This window comes from Nannobrachium achirus, assembly GCF_963921795.1.
Source record: "Nannobrachium achirus genome assembly, chromosome: 23".
Classification (NCBI taxonomy): domain Eukaryota; kingdom Metazoa; phylum Chordata; class Actinopteri; order Myctophiformes; family Myctophidae; genus Nannobrachium; species Nannobrachium achirus.
In genome coordinates, this window is record NC_137830.1 from 37,780,685 (window position 1) to 37,793,184 (window position 12,500).

A 12,500-nucleotide genomic window follows, 5' to 3' on the forward strand; every position below is an offset into this window, starting at 1 on the left:
TGGACCCAGGGGGGGTCCCCAAATTATTATTAGGGGGGGGGGTCCCCAGATGATTAATTTAATGTGCAAAATTGTTTTCTCACTCAATAGTAAACAAACCAACATAAAGTTTAAGTGTATAGAGGGTATCTGCACATTTCTAAAGTGACAAGTGAATACCTCTAAAATGAAAAATTTTACATTGGCCAAATTGTCAAATATTAGAGGCAGAAATTGTGAAAATAGCCGATCTACATGCTCACAACGCCTCACAACACGAGGCGTTGTGAGCATATTGTAGATCTGCTATTTTGGGGTTCGTGGCCTGAAAAGGTTGAGAACCACTGGAGTACAGTACAGTACAGTACCTTGCAGCCAGCAGCCAGTGCATAGCCTCCTCCCACCAGTATGACTATCTCCCAGGGCATCAGTTTCTGGAAGTCCTTCCAGGTGATCATTGGCGCCAGAGGATCTGCGTCCGGATCTTCATCTGATGCTGAAAACACAGTGACACCACTGTCGTCAAACAGATATCCAATCACCAGAATTTAAAACAGTTCTTTTCAGATTCACCTTTGACCACTTTAAGGCACTATATACCTTGTCGAATGACATGCCCAGAATAGGGAATAGGTAGGCAATTAAGCCTCAACTGTCTAGCTATTTGGATTAAGAGAGTCTGCTAATGCCTAAATTGTAACTTAACATGGCGTACAGGTGAGATGTTTCATATATTTTACAGCGTGATTCATGTTTATGTTTGGGTAGGGGACCTTTACTGAATTTCCCCCGTGGGATAATAAAGGTATATTATCTACTGTAGGCCTATCTATCTATGCCTGAGGAAAGGAATGGAAGTTGAGTTGCAGTTTCTATACATGGCCAGTAGGGGTCAGTATTGAATTAGTTCATAGAATAATAACCATTATAGTCCGTTTACTCATTAATCAGTGGTATATAAATGGCATAGTACATATTACACCGTGTTTTGATGGTGTGGTAGTTTTCAGGGGGCATCACAGCTGAGTACACCTTGAGGGGGAATAGGCTTCACTACCAACACTACCTCATTATAACCTATTACACTGTAGGCCAAACAAACACACACATGTGCACGTACACGTGAGCACACACACTTTCTTATGAACAGCATTGTTGTCATGTGACTTCACATTATACCATCTTTGTGTATTGTGTTATGTTTAAATCTGTTTAAAGGTGAATGCAATGCCAACCATGATCAAAGGGGGTCAGTAATGAGACACAGCCTTTGTAGACTGAGACTCAAACATCTCTTGAGTTTGGAATTTTCCTTCTAAAGGTTCATGTGCTTAAAAACCTCTGCACCTGTTGCTAAACTCTAATCCCAGACAAGACCTGTGTTGTTTTTCTGTTTCTGCCTTTTTTTCTCCTCCACATAAATCAGTGACCACTTTTGAACCAGTGAACTTTCTCCACACAGGGCATAAATCTCTTTAGTAGTATACGTATGGGGCTAAATAGTAGTTCACAGCGGCATGAAGCCTTATTTATACTTTGTCGTGTCACTAAAAACACTTGATTTATTAGACAAGAGCTTCTGAGTTGCGGCAGGATTTCATTCTTAGTAATCTGAAAGTTTGAACTCTGTTCTCCAAGATAAGAAACATCTGCAGTTGGCCATGTTGTGCATTATGTTGTGCTTTCTTTTTTATGTATTATTATTATTATTATTACAAATGCTAAAGAGATGTGCAACTGTGCATGGACACACAGCTCTGTTTTGATAAGAAAAGGCATGAGAGGTTCTGCTGTGAGACTGCATTTAAACACTGCAGCACACCGAATAAATGCAGTAGTAGGCCTATTTCATCTCTCATAGAATAAATGCAGCAGAACATTAGCCATAGAATACAGTTGTAACTCATATGCATTGTACTAGAGCGTTTAAGTGTTTAAAGTTGAAGTCCTTCCTCAAGATATCATAATAGAGTAGGCTATTATACTGTATAATCTGTATGTGTACTGTATGTGTATCATATTATATATATTATTATACTAAACAGACGGAAACAAGCCCCCGCAAGGACTTTTTTGGTGTGTTCCTTTTAGACTAAGGGCCCTAGTTTAAAAAAAAAAAAGGAGTTTAGGGTTTTTAGGGTTTAGCATGGAAGAAAATAGGGCCCTAAGTGTTTTGACTGTACTTGTGCTGTACTACATTTTTGTCTAATGAAATATTCAATCGATCAAAAAGGGTTAAGTCGTTATTCTGACCTTGGTTTTTGGAGCTGCAGGAGGAGGAAAAGGGCCGTTTGGCGGGGATGAGGAAGAGGAGGAAACCCAAGAGAACAGAGACGGTGGCGTCAGTCCTGTAACCTTTCCTAGAGATGAAAAACAAACGTCAGTCCTGTAACCTTTCCTAGAGATGAAAAACAAACGTCAGTCCTGTAACCCAGTGCTTCTCGACCCCCCCAAAATAATCATATTTAAACTGGGGACTCCCCCAACCTATGAACACTAAGAATTGAGTCATAACATTCTGTATAACACGGTTCTATTGTGAAACGCGAGGCGTTGTGAGCATGTAGATCTGCTATTTTCACAATTTCTGCCTCTAATATTTAACAATTTGGCCGATGTTTAATTTCTCATTTTAGAGGCCTTAAAAAGTCCTTAAATTGTCGGTAACATATCATCAGATCGACCACCAAAACCTAACCTCAGTAAAACTATGCCTAAACCCAACCCTAACCCTAACCCTAACCTCAGTAACCGTGACGCGGGTGATTATCTAACCTGCCGACGCTGTTCGACCCAACGGGAGTTCGACCTATGGGGCAGTCCCCAAATTGTCACTATAGAAATGTGCATCTATACACTTAAACTTTATGTTGGTTTGTTTACTGTTGAGAGAGAAAACAATGCTGCACATTAAGTTAATCATCTGGAGACCCCCCAAAATAATTTGGCCCGCAGGTTGAGAACCACTGCTGTAACCTTTCCTCGAGATGAAAAACAAAGTCAGCATGCACACAAAGAACAGCTACCGCTGCATGAGTGTTCTATACTTTTTTGTGCCATTTTAGTTTTCATTGTATTCTGCATAACTCCCTTCATAGTCTTGTTTTCAGCTCTTTACCCCAAAACAGGATACCATTTATCCTTTTGTGAACGGGAAGAATACCCAATATGACGCTGATCATGCTCATGATGTGTTTTTTTTAACCCATTTCCATCCAGTTAGGCGCTTTTCCTCAAACAGGGATCACGAGGATTTGTCTGTTCACCGTCATTTGATCCCAAAACAGCCCATTATTTGGTCACCGAAACCCGCGTGTGGTGGAGGCATGTTTCGACACGACGCGTGTCTGATACGCACTTCTCAAAGAGAGACGTCCATCCAGGCACAAAACCAGGCTCTCTGGTGAACCACAGCAGCGTCATCAGGATGAAGAAAACACCGGTCACCACCTCTGGATAGCTGCAAGTGACAGGAAAAAAGGATTTATTCCACGTGAACAGGTGCACGCATAAAATGCTCACATACACATACAGCAGTGGCGTCAGTTCAGAAAAAGCTAAGGTATGGCAACATGACTGGTGTCTTGCACGCGCGCGAAGCAGGCATGATACATTTATTTTAACAAGTACATTTTATTTTTTTCCCCCGTTTCTACGGTTTCTTGAGCTGGATATGGCAGCCTGGAACGGTTGTTCAAGTGCAGCTAAACTTGGCATGTTAGTAAACGTGCCACAATTAACAATAATGCATTGCACCTGTGCAGCTGACCTGCGGAACCTGGGAATATACCATCTTGTCAAGATGGGGAGAATAAAAGTGTGGAGAATATAATTATAATACCTTGTTAAAGTGACCATTTTGTTACATTTTGCATTTGTAGTTATTTTACTGTAATTTAACAACATAATAACCAGAACAGATAGACAAAGAGACGTTCATGGATTTATATTTAAAAGTAACCTTTATTTCCCCCCCTATGGCAGCTGCATACCCCTGCCATACCCAATTGAGGCCCCTGACAGACAGTATCGTTGCTGTCGGGTGGAGACCTCCTACAGAAGTGCCGTTTCAACTCTTCAGTTACTGCTCATTTCCTGAACATTTTCTGCAAATGCATTTCTCCACAGGTTTCTTTCCCTGTTTTGCCTTTCAATCTTTTATGGAGAATGGAGCGTATTTTTTGCAGAAACTCACAAATGGCAAGAAACCACTCCATTCCCATTGAAAAGCAGAATCCACCTTCATAGGTAAATTTAAACTTCAAAGTCAGATAAGGTAGCAAAAATAGCTGATCTACAAGCTCAATGTTCTGCAAATCCCCTGAAAAGCTACTGTCTTGCCGATGGCAGGACATGTGAAGTTTTGAAGTGGCACATCTGTATGTCCAAAAGTGTTACTTTTCAGGATTTCAAAAATAGCAGATCTGCATTGCAATATGTAAAAAGTATAGCATTCATTTAATTTGTAACTAACTTCTATTATACCGTTATTATAAAACCCTACCCTATATATACCGTATTCCCAACATGTCACTGCACATCCTTGTGTGCAGTGACATCCAAATGTTGCTTTACAATAATGCTCCACAACAATGCACTTCATGAATGGAAGACCCCGAAGATAATACAAAACATTGTTGTGTTTTGTTCTAACTCGTGTATGAGTACTTACAAATCTGAGGCCCCCTCCTGCAAGTGTGTGTGTGTGTGTGTGTGTGTGTGTGTGTGTGTGTGTGTGTGTGTGTGTGTGTGCGTGCGTGCGCGTGTGCGTGTGCGTGTGTGTGTGTGTGTGTGTGTGTGTGTGTGTGTGTGTGTGTGTGTGTGTGTGTGTGCGTGTGTGTGTGTGTGTGTGCATGCATGCATGTGTGCATGCGTGCGTGGTGAGTAACATTATGTGCATGTATTGTATGTACGCACTACAGTATGTGATTATGTGATTATTATGTATGTATTGGTGTTGTTTTTTTGTTGTTGTTGTTTTTACATCAGATAGATAAAGTACTTTACGTGTCCAAGACAAATTCCTTTTCGAACAATACAGTCTAATCTCATCTTATTTCTTACCTTATGGGTCCCAGTTTCACATATTCTTCTTGGATCCTTCTCTCTGACAGCATCTCTCTGTTGGTCTTGCGTTTCTTACTCATAGAGCAGGTCTCCTTGAAACTGGAACACAAGTGACCGCAAAGTGAGCCATGGGCTTTGGAAAGAGCTGGCTAAGGACATAGCATGGCTCTATTTGTCAACAGCGTGGTGCTACACGGTGACAGGGATGGCGTGGTTTGCTTTTGCTCTGTGCTAAATAGCAATTATTATAACCCACAAGGATGGAACAGTGAGACCGAACACACGCACTCTGACACCATCCTGCTGTGTCCTGACGTACAGCCCTTCCAATTCAATTCATAACATACGTTTACATTGCCAAAGCAAGTGTCAAATAAACAATAATAACAGTTGAACATGGGGAACTTAAACAGTTGGAGAGGGTACAGCGTTGTGTAACCAGAGCTATGTCACATGTTGTCGTTATATACATGTTATATATACAGGGTATAAAGCATTTTTAAACAAATATATGTTTTTATTTTACAGTGCACACACTCACACACAATAATCACACATACACCGATGTGTTTAAGCAATGCACACGCACAAACTCACTTTGGATGTAAGTGCACAAGCAAAGACACGTGCAGATGCATGGGAACACACATAGCCTACAGTAGACGTGCGAACACCATACGCTTGTTGCATGCACTTGTCCCCGCACAGAAGCACACCATGCATGCACGTGCACACACACATAAACAAGTGCACGCACAAGCACACACGCACGCGCGCGCGCGCACACACACACACACACACACACACACACACACACACACACACACTATGGGTGAGGAATATGGAATATTTCCAAGCTGTATCACGACACACGATCTTATCACGATAAAGGAGTAACAAACCATTTAGACCAGTGGTCCTCAAAGTGGGGTCCAGGGACTCTCTGGGTTCTTTTTGGGAGGTCTAAATTGATCCTTACAAGTATGTAACTTTGACAGTAAGGGTCCATTTGGTTTCATTTGTATACTGTCAGAGTTAAGGGGAGACCATGACATTTTCAAGATTGTGAACTACTGATTTAGACAAAAATGCAGGTTTAAATGAATTCTGCAATGAATCTCTGTATTAACAATTCAACAGGATGTTTTATAAGGCTCCCTCTTTGTATCACGATATATACGATATCTCTGAAAAGGCATATTGTGGAGACATCAACGATATTTATCACCATATCGCCCACCCCTACACACAACTCACTTGCATCCTAGGAACAGGAAATGCAGCCAGAGCCAGGTGAGCACCAGCATGATGATGGCGATGGGGAAACTGAAGATAAACCAGGTTCCAAAGTTTATCACCTTCGCTTCTGGATAACGACTAAGGAGAGAGAAAGGGTTGGCAGAGAGGTAGAAAGAAAGAGAGTTATTATGCGTGTGAGCGTGCGTGCGTGTACTCAAGCATTAATACTGTATGTATGTAATCTGTGCGATGCATTTTATAAGGGATTTGACAGTTTGACAGTGTTCAATACTACGTTCAATACTATGTTCAATACTGACGTGATGCTGCTCCAATAATAACTAGAAGCAGTGCTCTTCCGAGCACAGGTCTCCACCAGGCTGCGCATCCTAGTGGTGCTACTTTATAATAGGCCAATATAAAAAGGGTGGCATATGTTCTTCACCTTAGATCTTTCATAGCAATCGGACGCTGCATGCATGATTTGAAGCATTTTGTTCCAAAAATGTGTTTTGCTAAAGTCTACCTGCTGGTGGCGCTATAACAGGCCAATGTGAAAAAGGTAGCATTTGTTCCTTGACCTAGTGGGAATATGTGTGGCAAATTTCACGGTAATCGCAAGCTGCGTTGATGATTTGAGGCATTTTGTTCAAAAACGGAGCAATCCTGCAAACTTTGGAAGCCAATATTAGCCAATCAGGATGGAATATGAAATATCAGACGGATCGGACTTGATCACATGACTATAGAGATACTGTGTACCGATTTGCGTGATTTTTGGATAAAATCTCAAGGAGTAATATTCAAAAATGTGTTTTACAAGTCGGCCCAAAGGTGGCGCTATAAAAGGCTGATGTGAGAAATGCAGGGCAAAGGTTTATCCTTAGCCTCTAGGGAGTGTGCCTACAAAGTTTGAAACTGATCGGTGGAGTTATAGGTAAAACCACAAATCGGCCTGTTATAGCGCCACCATGAGGCATTTTTTCCTCGACCTAGTGGGAACGTGTGTGCGCAATTTCATGATAATTGCACTTTGCGTTTGGGATTTGAGGCATTTTGTTCAAAACGGCTCAATCCTACAAATTTTGGAAGCCAATCTTAGCCAATCAGGATGGAATATGCAAAAATGGACAGATCCGTGTCGATCACATGACTGTCGAGATACTGCCTACCGATTTGTAGGATCTTTGGACAAAATCTGTAAGAGTAGTGCACAGAAATGTGTTTTGCAAACATCGGCCACTAGGTGGCGCTAGAAAAGGCCTATTTGAAAAATTTAGGGCAGAGGTTCTAGATTGGCATCCAGGGAATGTGTGTGCTCACTTTGGCAGTGCCCGGGCCAACGGCGACTGAGATTTGGTGCACACAAACTGCGAGGACGCACGGACGGACGCACGCACGGACGCACGGACGGACAAAGGGGAAAACATACTCTCCCCCATGCCTTCGGCTGGTGGAGACAATAAACCAGAATACTGACCACAGAATGACATAACACAGCTTTAAGCTTAACTGCTGTAGAAAGACATTTGTAAATGTTGTATAAGTTAAAGGACAACTTTGTTTTGTTTAAAACAAGGGTTCATATTTTAGATTGTAATTAGAGAAAAGAAAAGATGAGTGTTAAAATGTTTTCATTTACTGCTTTCTATTGTTTTAACGATTTTAGTATTTTGATTTCAGTGGCATGCCTACAAGTGGCTAAATATGTCTTTTTAGACAAAATAAGCTGGCAATTTCTTTGTTACTATTTACACCAGCCCCCATAAGTCATACCGGTATATGCCCATGAAAGATTGCGGTGCATCTTGGAAAGGGGTTATTGTGTCTAAAAAGACATATTTAGCCACTTTGCATGCATGCAAATCAAAATCGTTAAAATCACTTAAACAATTGAAAGCAGTAAATGAAAACATTTTAACACTCGTTTAAATTTTTTCTTTTCTCTAATAAATAATCTAAAATATGAACCCTTGTTGTAAAAAAAAAAGAAGAAAGTTGTCCTTTAAGATTAAGAAAAGTCACAACATCTTCAGCTAGGGTTAATGAGTTTGTAAAAAGTTCCACTGTTGCATATCTGTAGGAATTGACACTGCGTTGGCTCGGTACTAGGCTCAAGTTTAAAAGAACATATTTATGTTACAGATCTGAACTCATAAAACCTATTCATTTTTGTAATACTGTAGGCCTATATTCTTTTTACAAAACTCAGTTCATGGGCTGGAGACAGATCTGTGGCCCACACGATTTAACTCATTTAACGCATATGAATTGCGTAACTCTCTCTTGTCGTCTCCACAGCAACTAGCTAGCTGGTCATGTCTACCTCATCTCTAGCTGATAAGAGCTGATGAACCAATAAGGATTAGAAGTGTAGGTATATATTGTATGGTAGGCATTTGGGCTGTCTGCCTGCTTAATGACCAGGATAAGAAGTGCTTTACTGTCCCTGGGTGCCGAGGTTAGACACTCAAATTTCCTTTTAGCCTCTAACCATCTCTGGTCAGTGACTAGGGTCAACTCCAGTTGCATTTCCACAGTTGCAGTCGCAGCTTCCATTTGCAGTTCACTAAAGTGTCAGTGAGTTGAGGCACTGTGCAGAACTCACAATGACGGTGTTTAAATAAGCTTAAAGTATAATGCATTCATAGTTTTTGATTGTTTGGGTCTCAAAGCATGTGAAACAGTATATCAAATATATGATACAGGGGTAACTAACAGAACTAGAACTAATTGAGTGTGGAATAAGAGAACATATAATAACTATCTGCTGAACCACTAAACGTTGCCTTCATATTATTCTGTAGGCTATATGAAGACTCTATGTATTATGAAGAACTTGTGGGGGGGAAGAAAGGTTTAGGTCCCCAACCTTTCTCCCCCTCCACAGTGGGTCTTTTAAAAAGGTCAGTTCTCTCTTGCATCATTTTAATCATTAAGACCCGAGGGGTGATAAAGTGTATTTGCTAAGTCATGCTTGGCTGCCTGTTCTGACAGCACAGCATGTGGCAGGATGGACTCTCTTAAGTAGGGAAAAGGTGACTCTCAGAGTTGCCGACCGCTGGCATCTCGTGAAGAAAATAATAATATCTCCAATACAAACGGCCCTTTTGGCAGTGGCTCAGAGGTAGAGTTCTTCATCTTAGAACACAGAGGGATCCCGAAAGGTTCAGAGTTCTAGTTGCTCCCGGTGAGCAGGTTGGTGCCTTGCATGGTTTCCTCTGCCATCGGTGTATGAATGTGTGTGTGAATGGGTGAATGCAATGCACAATCTCTGTAAAGCGCCTTGGATAAAGGCGCATTTACAGGTATTTCTTTTGTGCGTGCGCTTTTGGCAGACTTTTGGCCCCACATGTCAAAAGCCTTAATGTAATGCTTGAGAGTGTAAACAAGGACCTGTGCTCCCGTAGTGTGTACTGCGTATATCACTTATTTTTACATCTTGTCTCCTATTTTAACCACTTAAACCCCATACATTGTTGAGCGGAGTCCCTCAGTGCGCTATAGCTAGTATCTTTTCTGTTTTTGACGTACATTAACCCATTAATACCTGCAAAATACCAAAAATGTCCTCTAAATCCCAATGGATTTCTGGAAAACTTGTGTTTCTTCATCTGTGGTGCTCAAAGGTTTTAATGTCAAGGACCCCTAGAATTATATGTATCTGACCGCGGACCCCCATCTCAGAATATTTTGTTCCAGGGACCCCCAGAAGCAAAGATTTGAGTTAAAAAATGTTTGCTTTAAAATAATATATATTCAAAGATTTGCAAAAATTTTAGACATTTGACAAAAAAATAGCAGATTTACAAGCTCATAGCGCGGCACTCGGTGCCGCGCTATGACCTTGCATATCTGCTATTTTTGACTAGCCAAAGTATAAAAAAGAATGATTATAAGACACACGGTCTCATAATCATTGAAGTGGTTATGAGAAGTGGTCAGAAGTGGTTATGAGACACACGGTCTCTCACTGAAAATAGCCGATCAACAAGCTCACGACGTGAGCTTGTTGGTCTGCTATTTTCCCGCACAGGTTTTGCCAGGATCTGGATGCTGGGGTTTAAGTGGTTAATCCTCTGGCCCTGTCCTAAGTCAAAGGTTAAGTGGCGTGCTCATTCCTAGGCCATATGGAGAGACTGCCAGGAAGGCATGTTCTCACACACACACACACGCACACACGCACGCATGCACACACGCACACACGCACACACGCACACACGCACACACAACAGCATTAACCTGTTGTGAGATGCAGTAGTCACCGCATAGTGGGGAGATTGTTTTTTGCAGGTCTTTCAGTCCGAGTGTATCAAAAAAACACCTCGGTCAAGGTGGAGACAACTTCCCGTTGGTCCGACCAGGTTAGCATTTCACCAGGTTAGCTAGCATTCACCAGCGTCGGCAGGTTAGCATTTCACCAGGTTAGCATTCACCAGCGTTAGTTTGACTGAGGTTAGGGTTAAAGTTAAGGGTAGGTTTAGGTATATTCTTCCCCCCCGACTATCGGCACCTCCGTGCAGCCAATCACAAGCTTCCGCTACCTTAAACCGGTTGCCTTTTTGATACACTCGGACTGAAAGACCTGCAAAAAACACTGTCCCCTGCATGGTGTGACTCACCTGTCCCATGCAGCTTGTCATTATGGTTCCAGTGACCTACACCCTGGGTAATGTAAGCTCAACCCAAACGTTTTGTTTTTCATGACACACCATGTACACTAGGTAATTTTTTTCTTCTTCAGGCCAGCGTTATTGTACGGTCACAATTATGGGCAAAACCACAGGACAGGTCACCACTGTTAAGTTATGCGAAACATGCATGATTTACAACTGTGTGTGTGTGTGTGTGTGTGTGTGTGTGTGTGTGTGTGTGTGTGTGTGTGTGTGTGTGTGTGTTTGTGTGTGTGTGTGTGTGTGTGTGTGTGTGTGTGTGTGTGTGTGCGCGCGTGTGCGTGCGCGAGTATATGGGGGGTTGAAGCTGAGCGATTTGCTTTTTACTAGCATGGACCTGCTATAGACATGCCCATGGTAAAGCGCTCTCAGGCTGGAACTAAATGCATGGCTTCTGAAAAGATATCCAATCTCCTGCAGACAGGTGTAGATGGAGACACACACACACACAAACCATAGAAAACGGTCTCTTGCCTTCGCGCGCGTGCAAGAGACCAGTCATGTTGCAATACCTTAGCTTTTTCTGAACTGACGCCACTGCTTGTAGATCTGCTATTTCAGGTGCGTGACACGACACACAACCACGTAGCATAAACCTGGCCTTGGCTTAGCCTGCTTTATTCCTGCTGCAGGAGGAAATCAGCTTGCAGGGGATTGTTGGAGCTGACTCGTTTGATTTCTGATCCTCTGTGGCGGTAAATGGTGCATTTACAGTATATAGAGGCTTTATCCAAAGCGCTTTACAATGTGCATTACATTCACCCATTCTCACGAAAATGTCTCTTAAAAATATGCAAATCGCAATGTGAACGTTATGAGGGATTTCGTGCAGACCAAGGGTCTTCAACAGGGGTTCCGGGATCCCTAGGGGGTCCTCAGAGTTACTACAGGGGGTCCTCCAAATCTTTGTATGATATAAACCTTGTTTTCTCCTTTTTTATATTAACCACTTGAACCCTAGCGTCTATATTCTGAGAACTTTAGCCCAAAATAGCAGATCTACAATCTACAAGCAGATCTACAAGCTCACACTTGAACCCTAGCGTCTACATTCTGAGAACTTTAGCCAAAAATAGCCGATCTACAAGCTCACAATGCCTCGTAGCGTTGTGAGCTTGTAGATCGGCTATTTTTGGCAAAGCAGTTGGATATAGAGGGGAGCAAAGAGCAGACTAAGTGCAGAGTGAAAGGTCAAGTTTATTAAGTATTGACGGTTCAAGTGGTTAAATATCTCACTCACTCACTCACTCACTCACTCACTCACTCACTCACTCACACACTCACACACACACACGCACGCACACACACACACACACACACACACACACACACACACACACACACACACACACACACACACACACACACACTGTATATGGAATCTATGAAAAGGTTGTGGGGGTCCCTGCCTCATCTCTCTCTCCCCCTCTAAAACGTGATTATCAACTATTATGATTATACTAGGAGGAAGATTTGTTTCCCCAAAAGTGTACAGAAAGAGTTAAAATTAGGTCTTTATGTGGCCACACCCACCAGTTCATT

General features: G+C 42.0%; 1 protein-coding gene across 1 annotated transcript in view; it reads right to left on the reverse strand.

The window, feature by feature from the left end:
* slc13a4 (solute carrier family 13 member 4) overlaps positions 1–12,500 on the reverse strand; it is a gene marked incomplete at both ends in the record, with an annotated part of 57,565 nt that overhangs the window by 4,148 nt on the left and 40,917 nt on the right. Inside the window, 5 exons of the mRNA XM_080754359.1 lie at positions 348–475; positions 2,233–2,339; positions 3,338–3,439; positions 5,044–5,145; positions 6,304–6,423. Of these exons, the coding sequence (XP_080610485.1) occupies positions 348–475; positions 2,233–2,339; positions 3,338–3,439; positions 5,044–5,145; positions 6,304–6,423 (559 nt within the window). The remainder of the gene's footprint in view (positions 1–347; positions 476–2,232; positions 2,340–3,337; positions 3,440–5,043; positions 5,146–6,303; positions 6,424–12,500) is intronic.